Genomic DNA, 18,430 nt, shown 5'->3' on the forward strand with positions numbered 1-18,430 from the left:
AGCGGCTCATCTTGGACCTGGATTTGTGGATCACTGCTGTCTCAGAGCACACTTTCCAGAGAAATGGGTATATATTGGTCTGTGGTGACCTCTTTTAAGTAATCTCTGAACACTAACCTGTAGCTTTCCTCTTTGTGTATATCCAGGTTCCTCTTCCTTGAGCTAAGAGGCTATTTATCCTTTCTCAGGAAACAGACTATCCCTGTTGGCAGCACTCTAATTCCCAGCTCTGCCCATATCCATTCTGAAGTTTCCATGCAAGAGACATTCTCTTCCCATCTCTCTACTCCCTCCATTGATTATACCAACCACCTCTCTGATGTAAAATTTTTCTTATAGTCTTAAACTTTATTTTTATCTTTGTAACTGATCACGAGTTACTCCATTCCTTACTCAGTTCACAAAATTATCAGTGTTTGTACTGAGAAAGGACTGGGTACTTCTGTCTCCAGAAATGGGAGTGGAATCCACATCCATTCTACTAATTACCAATATCTAATAAGAAATAGCCCTTGTATGGGACCAAAACCACACACAACCAAACCTACTGTAGAGTTTAGAATGCTCTCTTCCTGTTCCCTGGCCTGCACTATAGCTCCATTCCCAGATGAAGATCTGTAGTATATTTTGTCTGACACTGCCTCTAAGGTTCCAATGTTTTGTTCTTGAAGGTTAGCCCACAGTAAAGAAGCCATCTATTAATTTCTGTGATGAATGAGCCAATGGTTTGATTTACACAGTCTCATATGGACATTACAAACATATTTCTTCAGTCCCATGAGTAGATCTCCCTATAAATCAGGTTGGTTCAGAAGGAAGAGTAGACACAAGAAAAAGAGATGCTAGGTAAGAACTCAAGTCTGACTGTCTGAGGGACTGTGCTTGCCACTCAGCAGGAAAGAACAGTGGTTGAGCTGTAGAGATTAGGAAGGATTGAGGAGCTGATGGAGCAAAGTATCTGAGAACATGACCCAGAAAAGGTGAGAGCTGACCTGACAGGTGCTACTATTGTGAGAAATAAGACTGATATAGACATGTGGAAATGCAGCAGAAAGTGTTAGGAAATGCTATTTTATGGGGTTTAAGATTCTCAATGAATAGGGCAGTAATAGCCAAGCCTCTGGAACAGTGCTCAGATGGGTGTCATGGTGAATCAAAAGGAGGGTGACACAGTTTTGTATGGATTTCCATGGACAATTGGGGGCTTTTGATAAAGAGTGTAAATTATCTGAATGGAATCAGGTATCAAGAGTTCTAGATCTGGCTGGGTGTTGATGGTGAATGCCTTTAATCTCAGTACTCAAGAGGCAGAAGCAGGCAGATCTCTGTGAGTTCAAGGCTAACAGAGTGAGTTCCAGGACAGGCTCCAAACAATACAGAGAAACCCTGTCTCAAAAAACAAAAACAAACAAACAAAAAGAAAGTTCTAGACCCAGATTTGTGTGATTTCAAGAGTTGGAAAGTGGATGAATGGAATGCTGTCTGGGGAATGACATATTTGGGGAACAGGGCATACCCATTTCATTATTTGAAAGGAAGGAGTGAATATTCTGTAACTGACTGTTTCTAAAAGACAACAAAATTGAGACGAGATAGTGACCAAAGTTAATTACGAGTTGAAGGCTAGGTTCACAGGAAATTGATAATCTGGGGAGGAACACCTGGTAAGTAAATAATATTAAAAATATCATACAAATTATTCTGCTTCTTTTTACCCAAGTTTTTCTTCCATTGGCCCTGTCTCACTTGACATGATACAAGGCCATGGATCATCTCCAATTATGAATAAAACCTTCACCTTTACCTCTCTACAAGGAATTTCCTCTTTCTCTTACCACCGCAAAGTATGGTCTTGAGCCACCAGTTTCATGATCACACTCTGAGTGAAACCATTCCCAAATCTGTGGTGTCTATTCCAAATACAAGTTTTGTTATAAATATGGTGTATAAAGTATCAGAATAAAACAAAAATCCATCGTGTAGATATAACACAGCCCAACATTTATGGTAAATATTGCAGACATATTTGTCATTTTATTCTCCTCCTGCCCATCACAGCATGATAACCATTATTTTGTTATTGGCATTAACCAACATTCAAGACTTATATTTAACTCCTTGTGCTAAAATTTATTATTAAGAAAGTAGCACAGTTTCCACATTTATTATTCCTCCTCTCCAGTTCTCCTATAAAACAGTAATGTTCCTAAAGAACTTTCTTGGATGCATCCACTGGAGTTTCTATATAAACCAATTAAAAGACATATTTGCTGACTTGGAGATATATGAATTAAAACTTCCTTACATATGGGCTCAATATTTAAATTCCAGTATTCATTTCTTCAATTATTTACAATATTTGAGACTACCAGAGTTTATTTACCTGCTTCAAGATAAAAGATTTTATTTCATTTATCATTTAGTTAAATATCTTTTCTTCATTTTGTTTATTGATCACACTAATTCTGCTTTGTGGTGTACCTACTCAACTAAGCAGATTGAAAGACACCAAAGAGCATCCATTAGATTGTTGAGGATGGCATGGGCTGGTTTAGAAGTTGGCAAGGGAAAGCATGGACTAAGTGCTTAAGAGAAAGTTGTGGGATAATGGTTACTATGGAAGGGAAAGTGATGACTTCTGCAGGTTTCTGCTGTGTTTCCAGTTCTGTTCTGAAAATGTGTAGGATTACTCAACCTGCCAATTGTTAATCCTTTGTGGAAATGTATGTGATAGATTCTTTTAGTTAGACTATGGTGTTTCTTTCCCTCTTATTTTTCCATACACTGGTTTAAAAAGGGTGAAGTTTACAATGAGTTTTTGGGTTTTGTGTAATCTGACCTAGGTAGACTTATTAGTTTCTACCCTAATTTCATAGATATTTTCTCTATTGATTTTTCCATTTTTCCTTCCACAATTAATGCCTCTGGGTATTATTTTTATGGTTTACTTTTAATATCTAGATAATCAACTTCCTTGTAATCAACTGTATGCCCATAAATCCTTCATCTCCCTCTGGCTCCTCCCATCTCTTACATTGGCCTGGTTGTCATCTCTCTGTCAGAATTCAGTAGTTAATGTGTCGGAAGAGTACCCAGTGATCCAAACTGCTGAGTTGTCTCTCCAGCCCACAACGTTTCCTTAAGGGCCAAACATGAGAGATCATGATTAAATATATATATATATATATGTGTGTGTGTGTGTGTGTGTGTGTGTGTGTGTGTGTGTGTGTGTGTATAGAGAGAGAGATTCAGGTTGCCACAAGTAACATATCCCACCAGAGAAGCCACTACATGAACTTTGATTAATTGTAGTAAGATGCAATAAGTCAATGCATTTACCAAGTGCATTGGGGACTGTGGTTAAGTAGGTAAAACAAAAACAGAGAAAACTCTTCCTATAGCTTTCACATTACATTCTTAGCTTTTGAACTCATGGAAGTGAATCTCCTAAGAATATATTCCAAAGGTTATGCTTTTGTCAAAAAAAAACAAAATGTTAAGTCAGACTCAGTATTGAAAACCAGATGACTATTAAGAGAGCTAGAGATGGTGCAAGATAATTTGGCTATAGATATGCAACACTCTGCACAGTCATGAAGTTCTGGTCAGTCCTCAGCCTTGAAGAATCTTCCATGAAGGTGTGACTTTTTCTTCTGTTCATAGTATGAACCATGGCATTGTGTCATTCCATCTTGACAGGACAACTGCTCCAATCTTTGTTCCTTTCTCCCTTCCCTTCCCTTCTTCTCCCTCCTTCCTCCACTTGTCTTGGCTTTTTTCTTGGCTCTCTGTCATCCTAACTCAGTTTTCTAAATTCCATATTTTCAGAACATCCTTCTGTGTCTATTTAAATTATAAATACACTGAATTCAATGACTAAATAAAGAAGCAGATATTTTCATATTGGGGCCCTGCATTCACTTTCTTGACCTCTCAATTTTCTTTTAAATCTGTATTAAAGAGTATTAATTCTTCAGCTAGTTTTAAATGTCTTTTGTTGCAATAACTTCTGAATTCCTGAACACTCTCCATGACTACTTTGGATGAGGAATATTTCTTGAAATTATATTTTCTAATATACTTTCATGGAAGTGTAAGAACAAGATTTTTAAATACTAGCTTAAAACAAACCAACAAACAAAAAACCTGATTGAAATGTCTTATAGTCCAAGAATTTCCCTTGGGTCCTCTTGTTAAGCAGTCATTGTTTTCTGTGGGTTCTACTCTTTGATCTTTTCTTTCTGAACCCATACCTACATGGAAAGATTCTTTCTTTTTTTCATTCCTATGTAATTATTTCAACTGTTTGAGGTAGAGACAATGAATCCCTGTGCTTCATTGGATATCTGGACACCTATTTTGAACCTCAGGACATAAAGACCACATCCTAACTGTCCTATCCAACTATACTCCTGATTGCCATCTGGAGGGGCCAACACTGGACAGACATCCACTTATAGTTTTGTTCTGAGCACACTTGGTTCTCATATTAAGGTATCCCTTTGTTCTTTAACATTATGCCATGCATTTTAACACATTTTTCTTTTTATAATAGTCTATAACATCTGTGTGTTTTCATGGCAATGAGACAGGTCAACATCAGCTCAGTCTGTCATGTCCCAAGCCTAACTTCTGATGTCCTATCCCCCTCTCATACTACAGGAGCTATCCACAGTCTCAACCTTCTGGGTTAACTAAACCTTTTGAAACATGAGAAATTATAAATCTATATGAAGAAGAAGGAGGGTATCTTAGGAGATCAAATGAAACTGCTTTCAGTGTAACAAAGAGAAGCAGTATTGTCATTAGCTATGAAAAGGACAATAAGACCTACATCCTTGTGTCTACTATATAATTCATGTCAGAAATACTGATAATTAGTATTGAATTAATCACATATTCAATTAATTTTAATATAAGTAACTTTAGAAAAATTAGTAAACTACTTATGTCTTAACACAATAGCAATTTAACCGTAAACTGTCAATGACTTAACAAGAATAAAAGACGATTTTCCACAAGATAAAAATACAAGTGAATATTTTATTTGGAGTATCTCTACTGTATCTGGTAAGCTATTGACATAGGTTCATCCCACAACATGACCCCATTCATTCCATTCTATTAACTTTCAGTTAAAATAGAGTGTGAAATAAGCCACAGTTTAAACACATGATTGGATGGCTAGAACTCAGTCACATAGCTGTACTTCCCTGCAAGGGAGATTGGGAAATGTAGTAAAAATGTATTGATAAAAAAGAACTGAAAATGTTCTGTACATAGGAGTAACTTGGAAGCCTATGCTGATAAATCTAATAGCTTTAATTCATAGACAAAAAAAAAAAAAGACCAGAAACAGAGCTAGTTCCAGGACAGACTAGGATAGCATGGATTTGGCTAGGCAGTTAGAAGTCTCAGTCACAATTGGTATGACTGAGAATGCAAAATAAGGGAGAGAGGAGGAGGCAAATTAAGCAGTTAAGGAAATATTGTACATTTAGGTTGAAAAGCATGATCTAACCTACTAAAGCATTGCTATAGAAAGTAGAAAAGCTGAGTTATGCAGTAACTGTTTTACATGAATATCAAAAGGAGATAAATTGGGCACTTGCAAGAAATAAAGCACTATTCAGCTAAAAAGACATAGACCGTGAATTGATCGTTATACACTATGAACAGTGAAAACATAAGGTCCTGATTTTAAATCCCTAATGCCCACATGAAAACCTGGGCATATTTGTATTCGGAGACAAGCAGATGGTGTCAATTCACTGGCCACCATCCTAGCCCAGCCAACAAGCTTCGGGTTCAGAGAAAGACCTCATGCAAGAAAGCTTCACACACTGAATTAATTAATTATGTGTCTTTCTTCTCCCCAAGTGGTGGCTATTTCTTCTTAGGCTAGATATATAGTAAATAAGGTATAACCAGCCAGGTGGGCAAGATGCCTGTCTGTGACAATATGGCAGAAAATAGAAACTTCTGTAAATAGATCCAAGAGTTTACTTAGCAGCAGGTGTAACTATGATGGAGCTCTGTGACACTTCAAAGTAAATAAATAAGAATAGAAAAGAAGACTGTAGGGAGGCACAGTTGAGTGTACTTGAGGATTTGTCACCCAGGCAGAGCCTATGAAATCCACTTTGTCAGTGGGGTTCCTGAGAACACTCACTGGAATAATTCCAGTGACTGTCATAGTTAAAGTCCTCCAGAGCCACTGTAGACAGTGTGAGCTCCTGGATGTTAAGGTGGAGATGCACCTGGCTGGCACAACTACACATTTTCAGGTAAGCACTTACACTGACATGCTGTTTGCCCTGAAATACTTTGTTAACATCCCCAAAAGGGCTGTCTGCCCTTATATGTATAATAAATTTGTAATTGTGATCTCTCCACAAAATGAAAAACTGCTTTACATGTTGAACAAGCAATTAATATTTAATTTCCCCCCTAACTTAAACACTAGGCAATGGAATGTACATTTCAATTATGAAATTATCAAATCTTAATGGATATGTGAAGATGTTGATGGGGGAAATGTGACTTGGAGTTTTTCCCTTGCTACTTAGATGTGAGTGTTCAGGAGTAAATGACCACCTTTGCATGAACCAATGAGAATTTCCCCCCAAATTATATGGCTCTGAATTTCATGGACTCAGGTATAGAGAGAGAAAACTGTTGGATACAGGGAGTGCTAACATGTTCATAGTATTTGTGTTAATGGTTCTGGGTTCCTCTCCAATTTCATCCTGAAGGAGCCATGAGAGAAGAAAACAAGTCTTCTACCACAGATTTCAACCTTCTGGGAGTTACCAGGCAGCAGGAGCAGGAAGATTTCTTCTTCATTCTCTTCCTGTTCATTTATCCCATCACAGTGATTGGAAACATGCTCATCATCCTAGCCATTCACTCTGACACTCGCCTTCATAATCCCATGTACTTTTTCCCTTGCCAACCTCTCCCTTGTTGACATCTTCTTCTCCTCCGTAACTATCCCCAAGATGTTGGCCAACCACCTCCTGGGTAGCAAAGCCATCTCCTTTGGGGGATGTCTGGCACAGATGTATTTCATGATAGCATTGGGAAACACAGACAGCTATATACTAGCTGCAATGGCATATGACCGAGCTGTGGCCATCAGCCGCCCACTTCACTATGCAACAATTATGAGTCCAAGGCCTTGTGTCCTGCTGGTTGCTGGGTCCTGGGTGATTGGAAATGCCAATGCACTACCCCACACCATACTCACAGCTAGCTTGTCCTTCTGCGGAAACAAGGATGTGGCTAACTTCTACTGTGACATTACTCCTTTGCTCCAGCTGTCCTGCTCTGACATCCGCTTTAATGTGAAGATGATGTACCTCGGAGTGGGGTTTTCTCTGTGCCGCTGCTGTGCATCATCATCTCCTATGTCAGGGTCTTTTCCACAGTCTTACGGGTTCCATCCACCAAGGGATTCCTCAAAGCCTTGTCCACCTGTGGCTCTCACCTGACAGTGGTGTCTTTGTATTATGGGACAGTCATGGGCATGTATTTCCGGCCCCTGAACAGTTACAGCCTGAAGCATGCATTGATAACTGTGATGTACACAGCAGTGACCCCAATGCTCAACCCTTTCATCTACAGCCTGAGGAACCGGGACATGAAGGCTGCCCTGAGGAAACTCTTCCACTGCAGCTTCTCCTCATCCTCCATGTGAGCCCTCACATTGCGGACACCATGGTCCCCAATCAGAAGCACTGAACAGCAAGGATCTGCTTGTCATCTTTCCAGTTTGAAATTATTTCTCCCAAGAGCCTTTTGATAATCTGAGGGGGCAACTGATTTTGACACATTTCTGTGCCCTTGCAGCTTGAATAACTCAATCTCATAATATGAGAGCTAGTCCTCAGGGAGGAGTCTTCCTAGTCACTGTACATTTCCAAAAGAAAAAAAAAAGGGGTTCAAAACTTTTAATGGTGAATAATGGAGATTAGAATTACTGAGAACAAAGTATAATGGCACATATGTATGAAAATACCATAGTGAAACAACTACTTTGTGTCAGAATCTAAAATTAATTTTAAAAATAAAATTTACTTAAGACATAAACATATTATGAGGTGAATTTAACCTGATTTAAACATTACTCAAAGGAAAGATGTATCAAATGATTGCATGTTGCTTTATTAATATATGCAATTTGTGTTTTCTGAAGTACCAGTTAAAATAAATTAAATTTTAAAGCTTCCCCATATCCTGGAGAATAGTTAAGAGCAAATGTCCTCATGGACTGTCTTTATTAATATTTATGATTGAAAAGACATTTTTAAGGATAAAATGTCAATTTCGGAATATAAGGATTAGCTAAAGAAATATATACATTCAAATTGAGTTCAGATTTCTCCCAGAAACACCAAAGCCAGAAAATTACTAAAGGCACACCAGAGGGGTGTGTGTGTGTGTGTGAGTGTGTGTGTGTGTGTGTGTGTGTGTGTGTGTGTAAACATTTGTAGGTGTACATACTCATATGTGCTCATGTGTGTGCAGGCCTCAGATCTACAACATCAGGATGTCTTCATCCATCACTCTCTACATTATTTTTTGAGGCAGTCTCCCACTGAACTTGGAGCTCACTAGTTTCGCTATACTGCCAAGCCCTAGAGAAGCTTCTGTCCCCACCTCCCAAGGTCTGGGATTGCAGGTGCACACTGCTACACCTGACTTTTTAATGTGGATTCTGGGGATCCAATCTCAGGTCCTCAGCAGGCACTTTACTGACTGAACCATCCCTCCAGCCACAGCATGAGAGCGTCAGGGACAAAATCTCACAGCTCAACATTTGATACTCCTCCAGGTGTTTTTCTTGACACAAATGTAAGTAGTGTTAATAACCTACATTTTACATCTCAGAATAATTTGGTAAGGTGTGTGAATTTGAAGACTGGGAGGGAATGTGGGGAAATGCTTTCTAATCCCAGTGCCATGAAGTGAACTTCAGTCATAATTTCATTCTTAGTGTCATAACTAGAAAATATTTATTTTATTATTCATTTTATTACTGTGTATAACTTGTAAAAAGTGTCTTGTTAGAACTTTTCTACTTTAACTATTCTGTCTCACTTGTTCCCCTTTTCCCTTTCCATCTCTGGAAGTTCCTTTCCTTAAGAAATAACAGGTTTTTGTTTGGCTTGGTTTTGCTTTGGTGTTTTTACACTTATTTATTAGGGAAGTTGCTTGTGCAGATCAGATGACAACGTTCAGGATTTAGTTCTGTCCTTCCATCACATGGGTTGTGGGAATAAATTAAACTCATCATACTTAGCAGCTGGCACATTTAACTACTGAACCATTTTTTTTGGCCCCCAAGAAAACAAGTCTGAGCATGTTCATTCTACTAGTGAACTAGATAGCCACTAATAAAGTTTTTAAAAGTGGGTGTTACTATACCAAACTGAATAAACTGATGTAATATGATGGTATAGAAAAAGAACAGATGCTTGGGTAGTTTTGATTTTTCTCTGGTAAAATACATTTTCATTTTTATTATATTTCTTTTATTGATTGTTTGGAATTTCTTACTTCATGCACCCCAATCCTACTGCTCTCGGTCCCTCCGTATCCACCCCCTCAATCTTGTAGTGTCCACCTCAAAGGAAAGCTAAAACGAATAAAAATAAGATTAAAAATAAACAAACTCCACTCCTCCTCCATCTTTTGCACCTCTCCACCATTCCTTCATTCATCTTAGTGACATTGGGAGCTGCTGTGTATCATGCAGTAGACACTGTTTCCAAACAACTCTACTTGTAAATGTCCTTTGTGTAATGAGTTGTTGGTCTAGTCTAATGCCTCTGGCTTCTGGTACACCATCAATACTGAAGCCCACCAAAATCCCTCTCTGATATCCTGTTGTTGCCCCAAGTCATGGAGATCCTGAAACTATGGTTCTATAGTATCAGCCCCTTCATACACTCCAGCAGGTTATAGGTGGGATAGATGTCGGGGGTGTGCCAACTCCAAGACCTGGATGTGTGTCTGCATGGCAGCTGAGTTTGTCAGACCAGGCTACCGGCTAGAACCACTATTCTCAGGTGAGCCAGCTCTTCCAGGCCTATGGTGAGGGTTGAGATGAGCTTTCCCAAGTGTGGGAACTAGTTCTTCTATTAGGGGATGGCAGCAGCTTTCCTGTGCCAGGGTCATCAGGATCTGTTATCCCATGGCCAGAGAGGTTCAGGGCCATCTCTCCTGTGGTTGAAGGGGTCACTATGGGCCAGTGATGCATAGGGCCAGCTCAGCAGGACCCTGTACTTCAACACATGGCTCAGCACATGATTTGCATGGGCCCCTGTGGCAACCTGAGCAATGGAACCCAGCTGCTATAGGACCACAGACCCAGACACAATCAGCAGCAGCAACTTGGGGCCAGATGTCACCATGGCCTTGGGTAGTAGTGCAGGCATCTCAGATCCTAATGATCCCCTGGTTCCAACCTGACCCCATGTAGTAACTCACACCCTGGGCAGTGAAGGGGCCCCAATGGCAACAGGAGCCATAGACCTACTTCAACATAGGCTCTGGCTGTGGCAAGCCCATGGACCCAGAAATGGCCTCCAGCCACAGCTTGGGACAGACATCAATAAGGCCCCAGGTGTCAGCACAGGCCACCCTGATCCACATGGTCCTGATGGCATTTTTGTTGATGATGGGAGATGTCATTCTGTAAATATGTTTCTCATACTGGTTAATGAATAAAGCACTGTTGGCCAATAGGAAAGGAAGATAGGAAGGACTAGGAGACAAAGAGAAAAGAGGAAGGAGTTGGGAGGAGTCAACATGGAGAGACTGGGGAGACCAGATGCCGGCCCCACTCCCCGGTAAGATGAGACCACATGGAAATACTTAGATTAATAGAAATGGGTTAATACTTAAGACAGAGCTAGCCAATAAGAAACTAGTACCTGACAAATAGCATTATATCAAATACAGAGTCTTGATGTGTTAATTGGGGCTGGCGCCATGGTGGGTTGAGGCCAGTGGGGGAGCGGGGGTAACTACTCCTAACAGATGGTAACCAAAGCCTCAGACACAGATGAAGATGCTGGCTGCAGTTTGACCATGGACTCAGACATGGCCTTAGCAGCATTTCAGGCCAAGATGACACCATTGCCACTGGTGGCAGTGCAGGCCACTGAGGCTGGCAGGGTCCCAACAGCAACATGTCCCTCAGACTCCAACATGATCACAGGTGCAGCCCAGAGTCCAGGAGTTTTTATGGCCTTTAGTGACAATGTGGGCCATGGACATCAACACAGACCCAAGTTGTGGTAGAATCATAGACCAAGACATGGTCCTTGGTAGCATCCCAGGCTTGGATGCCACCATTGCCTCAGGTAGCTAAACAGACCACTCAAATTGGCATTGTCCCAGCTGCAAGGTGGCTGTTGGACAAAAACATGACCCCAGGTGGTAGCCCAGATCACAGGCATTCGCCTGTCCTTAAATGGTACCAGGAACCATGGATATCAACACAGATCATGGCTGCAGCAGGTCCACAGACCCAGACATGGCCCAGGGTGCAGCTCAGACCTGGGTGCCACCATGGCACTGTGCTGTGCAGTGTACTCAGATCTGCATGGCTATGGTGGCCTCATGGCATTTGGACAGAAGCAAATTGGGCTGAGTGGGTGTTTACATGTCTATCTTCAACCATTTAGTATTAATGACTCTGGGTGGGCCAATGGCTTCTTCCTGCCAACCCAGAGCAAACTTCTCTGTGTGAGCATGTGCCAACCTGTGTAATTTAATTAGAAAGAAATTCACCAGCATCAAATATTTATTTTTCTTTTAAATAGAAAGAAAAATGGTGCTAATTTGAAGGTTATGGGGACTTTAGGAGGTGGGACTTAGCTGGCAGAAGTAGCTCACTATGGGTGTGTCTTAGCGTTTCTGTTACTGAGACCAAACACCATGACCAAAAAAGCAAGTTGGGGGAGAAAAGGCTTTATTTGGCTTATACTTCCACATTGCTGTTCATTGTTGAAGGACTTCAAGACAGGAATTCAAACAGGGTAGGATCCCAGACGCAGGAGCTGATGCAGAGGCCATGGAGGAATGCTGCTCACTAGCTTGCTCCTCATAATTTGTTCTCTATGCTTTCTTACAGAACCCAGGACTACCAGCCCAGGCATGGCATCACCCACTATGGGCTGGGCCCTCTCCCACTGATGGCTAAACTGAGAAAATGCCTTACAGCTGGATCCTGTGGAGCCATTTCCTCAATTGAGGCCCCTTCCTCTCTGATGATTCTAGCTTGTATCAAATTGGCAGACAAAACCAGGCAGCACAGGGTGCATCTCTGAAAGAACTGGCCCACTTCTTGTTCCAGTCAGTTTCTCTGCTCCTCTTCCACACCAGTGAACTACCCCATGTACTCCTGGCCAAAGATGGAGCTACTCCTATCACTATGCCTTCCGAAGCTATGTGCCAAAATAAACTTTTGCTTCCACAATTGTACCTATCGGGTGTTTTTTCATGGCAGTGAGGAAAGTAACTAACAGACTCTGGTCCAGACTTCTCTCTCCACCATCCTTGAACTCTGGAAAGCTGATCCATGTGGACTCAATAGGCTGCCATACCCTCTGACTTCTGTTTTGGCATAGTCAATGAAGAGTTGCAGGAGAGCTTAAGAGAAGGGAAGAAAGCAAAGTGAAACCACCCTCTAGTTCCAAGTTGCTTCATGTCTAACTAAATTAGCCTCTCTTGCCAGGGAACTGGCATGGCACAGCTGTCCGTCTCATGTCATCTCTTCCTTTCTCCTGTCCTAGCTGCAAGCCCAGTATGTCCTAAGCCTTCCTGTTGCTAGCCTCAGAGTTCTTCCTTTATGATCTCCCTGTGTTTCCCTGCATTCTAAGTTGTAAAAAAAAATTGATTCATTGGTTTTGTATTGACTGTTTAGTGATTTTTTTTTAGACAAAATTTTACTAAGTGTCTTAGGCTAGCCCTAAATTCTCAGTTTAGCCTACACTGGCCTTAAACTCAAGGTCTTCTTGTCTAGACTTGCAATGCTGAGGACAAAGTTATATGCTAACACTTCAAACTTTCTCACTTCTTACAAGTCTTTAGCCACTGTACTTTTCTTTAATGTTATAATTAATAAAATCCCATTAGAATCATTAAAGCACATAATAATTATTTTAAAGATAATAAATATTACTGTCATTTCAGTGAGATTTTATGGAGTCTGGTGAGCCTTAGAAATATATTAAATGTGATGGAAGCACAAAAACACATCCACAGGTTTGGGTCTTTAAAGATTTATTGGGTTAGGTAATTAAAGCCAGGTCTCATTATCTCTAACCATAACTAGTACTAACCATGAAACTAGTACTTTCATCCACTTATTTCAAGTCCATTAAGAGTTATTGATGCACTTTGTATATCAAAGATTGTGAAGAAACTGCCATATGTTGTCACAGGTCTTGCCCACACATGTTTATAAGCCAAACAGAGTGATCAAATATAATAGATAAAATATGCATGCAAACAATGATAAAGAATTAGCTACCATAACCGCATCCTATGACACAGAATAGATAGTATCAGCCTAATTTTGTACATATTGAAGTCAATACTTACATTCCTAATTCTACTCTTCTGATTAGTAGACTGATGAGAACTGTACCCAGTGCTACACTCTGCCCAAAGGAGCAGGAATGCATTGAAATTTGGTGCATCCATAAGTTGCTTCCTCAAGCCATGAGAAAGCTGCTGAAGAAAGGGATTTCAAGCTGGAAAGATGACAGGCAGCTCCTTGCAGCTGTGATATTGGAGCTGGATTTCCTAGTAATTCTGAAGGGGGATCACAGTTTATGCACTGTGTGGTCTCACATGGAGGATGAGGAGGAGCTGCAGTGGAAGAGTTTCCTCAGGGCAGCCTTCATGTCCTGGTTCCTCAGGCTGTAGATGAAAGGGTTGAGCATTGGGGTCACTGCTGTGTACATCACAGTTATCAATGCATGCTTCAGGCTGTAACTGTTCAGGGGCCGGAAATACATGCCCATGACTGTCCCATAATACAAAGACACCACTGTCAGGTGAGAGCCACAGGTGGACAAGGCTTTGAGGAATCCCTTGGTGGATGGAACCCGTAAGACTGTGGAAAAGACCCTGACATAGGAGATGATGATGCACAGCAGCGGCACAGAGAAAACCCCCACTCCGAGGTACATCATCTTCACATTAAAGCGGATGTCAGAGCAGGACAGCTGGAGCAAAGGAGTAATGTCACAGTAGAAGTTAGCCACATCCTTGTTTCCGCAGAAGGACAAGCTAGCTGTGAGTATGGTGTGGGGTAGTGCATTGGCATTTCCAATCACCCAGGACCCAGCAACCAGCAGGATACAAGGCCTTGGACTCATAATTGTTGCATAGTGAAGTGGGCGGCTGATGGCCACAGCTCGGTCATATGCCATTGCAGCTAGTATATAGCTGTCTGTGTTTGCCAAGGCTATCATGAAATACATCTGTGCCAGACATCCCCCAAAGGAAATGGCTTTGCTACCCAGGAGGTGGTTGGCCAACATCTTGGGGATAGTTACGGAGGAGAAGAAGATGTCAACAAGGGAGAGGTTGGCAAGGAAAAAGTACATGGGATTATGAAGGCGAGTGTCAGAGTGAATGGCTAGGATGATGAGCATGTTTCCAATCACTGTGATGGGATAAATGAACAGGAAGAGGATGAAGAAGAAATCTTCCTGCTCCTGCTGCCTGGTAACTCCCAGAAGGTTGAAATCTGTAGAAAAAGATTTGTTCTCCTCTCTCATGGCTCCTTCAAGATGAAATTGGAGAGGAACCCAGAACCATTAGCATAAATACTATCTACATGTTAGCACTACCCATATCCAGCTATATATGTCTCACACACACACACACACACACACACATGTATGTATGTATGTATGTATGTATGTATGTATGTATGTATGTATAATCTGAGTCCAGGAAATTCAAAACCATGTAATTTGGAGAAATCCCTGTTGTTCAATTATACAGATGTTCATTTATCTATAAAAACTAATCATGTTTAAGAAATTAGGACTCGGAAGACCTCAGAAGCCTGCCATCCTCTGCGCTTGCCGCGTACTTGTCTAATTTAGAGCTCCTTGGTTGTCGGCGCATTCATTTCTGTCCTTTCCACCATGGCACAACTCCAGGCACATTTCTACACCGAGAACAAGAAATATTCAATATATGATGTCCCTTCCTCAATCCCTGCTGCCTCTGAAGTTGCTGACCTTAGTAACATCATCAATAAATTGCCGGGCACAAAAAATGAGCTCCACAAACATGTCGAGTTCGATTTCCTTATCAAGGGCCAGTTTCTTCGAATGCCCTTGGTCAAACACATGGAACTGGAAGACATTTCATCGGAAGAGGTTGTGGAACTAGAATATGTGGGAAAATGCACCACACCCCAGCCAGAGCAGTGCATGTTCCAAGATGACTGGATAAGCTCAATTGAAGGGGCAGAATAATGGATCCTGTCTGGTTCTTATAATAAGACTTCTCGGATCTGGTCCTTAGAAGGAAAGTCAATAATGACAATTGTGGGACATACAGATGTTGTAAAAGATGTGGCTTGGGTGAAAAAAGACAGTTTGTCCTGCTTACTACTGAGTGCCTCAGTGGATCAGACTATTCACTTATGGGAATGGAATGTGAAGAAAAACAAAGTAAAAGCCCTACATTGCTGCAGAGGTCATGCTGGGAGTGTGGATTCTATAGCAGTCAATAGCTCAGGAACTAAATTTTGCAGTGGCTCCTGGGATAAGATGCTAAAGATCTGGTCTATAGTCCCTACAGATGAAGAAGATGAAATGGAAGAATCTACAAATCAGCCAAGAAAGAAACAGAAAACAGAGCAATTGGGACTAACAAGGACTCCCTTGGTGACACTCTCTGGCCACACAGAAGCAATTTCCTCAGTACTTTGGTCAGATGCCGAAGAAATCTGCAGTGCATCTTGGGATCACACAATTAGAGTGTGGGATGCTGAGTCTGGTGGTCTTAAGTCAACTTTGACAGGAAACAAAGTGTTTAATTGTATTTCCTATTCTCCCCTCTGTAAACGTTTGGCATCTGGGCGCAGATAGGCATATTAGACTGTGGGATCCCTGAACTAAAGATGGTTCTTTGGTGTCACTGTCCCTCACCTCACATACAGGCTGGGTTACATCAGTGAAGTGGTCTCCTACCCATGAACAGCAGCTGATTTCAGGCTCTTTAGATAACATTGTCAAGCTGTGGGATACAAGAAGTGCTAAGGCCCCTCTCTATGATCTGGCTGCTCATGAAGATAAAGTTCTAACTGTGGCCTGGACAGACACAGGGCTACTTCTGAGTGAAGGAGCAGACAACAAATTGTGTTCCTACAGATATTCACCTACAACTTCCCATGTAGGGGCTTGAAAATGAATGATTGATCAAAGACTTTCTTGTTGGGTTGTTTTTTATTTAGTGTCTTATTGTTGTGTCATAAACAATGTGAATGAAATTGTAGAGGGCTGGGATGTAGCTCAGTTGGGAGGGGCTTGCCTAAAATGTGAAAAGCCCTGAGTACTCTCTCTAACACTTTGAAAGAAACTCAGTGTGATTCTATATTCCTGTAACCCTAGGACCTGAGAGGTTAGCAGTAAAGAGAATCAGATGTTCAAGGTCATCCCCTCTGTATAATGAATTCATAGACAGCCAGGATTACATGTCCTGGCTCAAAAAGAAAGATGTTAGTGGCTAATTCACCACTACCATTGTCAATGCAGAGACAGGGAGCAGCCCTTTAATATGTATATAACGGTTCATCTTTTATAATAGCTGCATTTTACTATCACTTGTCTTTCCTGTTTATAAAATATAGTAAATATGTGGCCTGAATTCTCTCTCTAACCTATGTAGATTCCAAAAACTTGATTGAATTTTAAGGCATACTTTAAAAAAAAAATACTGGTTTGAAATTAAAATTTTGCCTTTGAAGTGTTATAAAAGAATATATTACAAAAAAAAGAAATTAGGACTCTGTGATCAGAAGTGTTCATTTTCCCTACCAACACCAACACAGCACCATCTAAGATTGATTATTTCATAGTTAAAGTTCACATTGCATGATCTAGATTCATATTTTGCCTCAGAGGAAAACCTGCCTCATAAACATGGGACAAATATGAATTATTTCTTGTTTATTCAACATATAGGACATAGTCTTCCAGAGCCTTACAGTTTAAGAGAAAGGTTGGAATCCCACTCATCTCACTAATCATCATAAAGACGGCCTTTTGGAAGACTCCAATCATGTACTCCAACCCAAATGTCCCCTTGGAAAAGCTAACCTAGAATTTATCTTTGACATTGACCAAACACGGGGTGATCTCATACCCCAGTGCATAGCGTGAATGCAATTCAATGGGAAGATTGTAAGTCATAAGGATCACTAAATTCAAGTCCTACCAATAAAAGTTCAGTGAATGTTCCTCCCAGCCATCCCATTCACAAAGTAAACTTTCTGTCTGCTTCATACATTTCCCTTTAGCAGCTTCTCAATTACACACAACTTAGAACTTTCCCTCTAGTCTTCTCTATTTGTTCTTAGTTATTTCTTTGCTACCACCACTGCTCCATAAACTCTCCAATCTATTTCTGTTGTTTTAACTTATAACTTATAAACTTTAATTTTCTTATAATTATAAACTTTAGTGGACTAGACTATCATATTTTTCTATTGGAAATGTTGTAATATTTCTTCAACCAATTTATCAGTCTCCTCCAATTTCCCTTATCTTGCTCTTAGGCATTAATTATGACAGAGACTACTAGCTTCTTGGTCATATCCATGTTATTCTCTTCTTTATCAATAACTTCAACTACAGTCTCCTTTGCAGTGAGATGCAGTCATGTGCCTGAGTTCCAGCCAATCCAATTATGTGTTCTAGTTGGGAATTGCCTCCACACTCCAGTACTAACAGTTTGGAAATGTTGAAGATAATGAATAGGATGATACGATCACATAATAAGATGAGCTTGCATCACTAACTGCTTCATACAAGAGGGATCTTCAACATATGCACACACACACACACACACACACACACACACACACACACACACGAAACACTTGTGTTCTTACATAAAGGAAAATAGTTTGTTATTCTTTAAAAGTCATTTAACAGTTTGTGATCAATTTGCTAATGTCCTCTTAGATATCTTACTTAGTCTGCTAATTTTTCTAAAGTACTTCTATTCTAAAGTTAAATAATGATTATTCTCTAGCCTTTTAATATAGTGACTGTAGTCTTAGCTAGAGCAATAAGACAAGATCAAAGGCATAAAAATATGAAAGGAAGAAATCAAAGTATCCTCATTTGTAGATTATATGACTCTATAAATAAGAGACCCTAAA

The 18,430-nt window shown here is 40.5% G+C and overlaps 1 protein-coding gene and 2 pseudogenes across 1 annotated transcript; 2 read left to right on the forward strand and 1 right to left on the reverse strand.

Moving 5' to 3' along the window:
- The first annotated feature begins 6,760 nt into the window (after positions 1-6,760).
- On the forward strand, positions 6,761-7,699 carry LOC127222745 (olfactory receptor 1A1-like; annotated as a pseudogene).
- Positions 7,700-13,865: 6,166 nt separating this feature from the next.
- Positions 13,866-14,804, reverse strand: LOC127223552 (olfactory receptor 1A1-like). Its single transcript, XM_051186554.1, has one exon. The coding sequence runs from the start codon at positions 14,802-14,804 to the stop codon at positions 13,866-13,868; it is 939 nt and encodes a 312-aa protein (XP_051042511.1).
- Positions 14,805-15,179: 375 nt separating this feature from the next.
- LOC127222009 (ribosome biogenesis protein WDR12-like) lies at positions 15,180-16,471 on the forward strand (annotated as a pseudogene).
- Positions 16,472-18,430: the final 1,959 nt, after the last annotated feature.

Source organism: Phodopus roborovskii, unplaced genomic scaffold (genome assembly GCF_943737965.1).
Source record: "Phodopus roborovskii unplaced genomic scaffold, PHOROB, whole genome shotgun sequence".
NCBI lineage: Eukaryota > Metazoa > Chordata > Mammalia > Rodentia > Cricetidae > Phodopus > Phodopus roborovskii.

What these genes read in the sequence shown, in the direction of transcription:
- LOC127223552 (XM_051186554.1), bottom strand. Translation starts at nt 14,804, where the DNA reads ATGAGAGAGGAGAACAAATCTTTTTCTACAGATTTCAACCTTCTGGGA.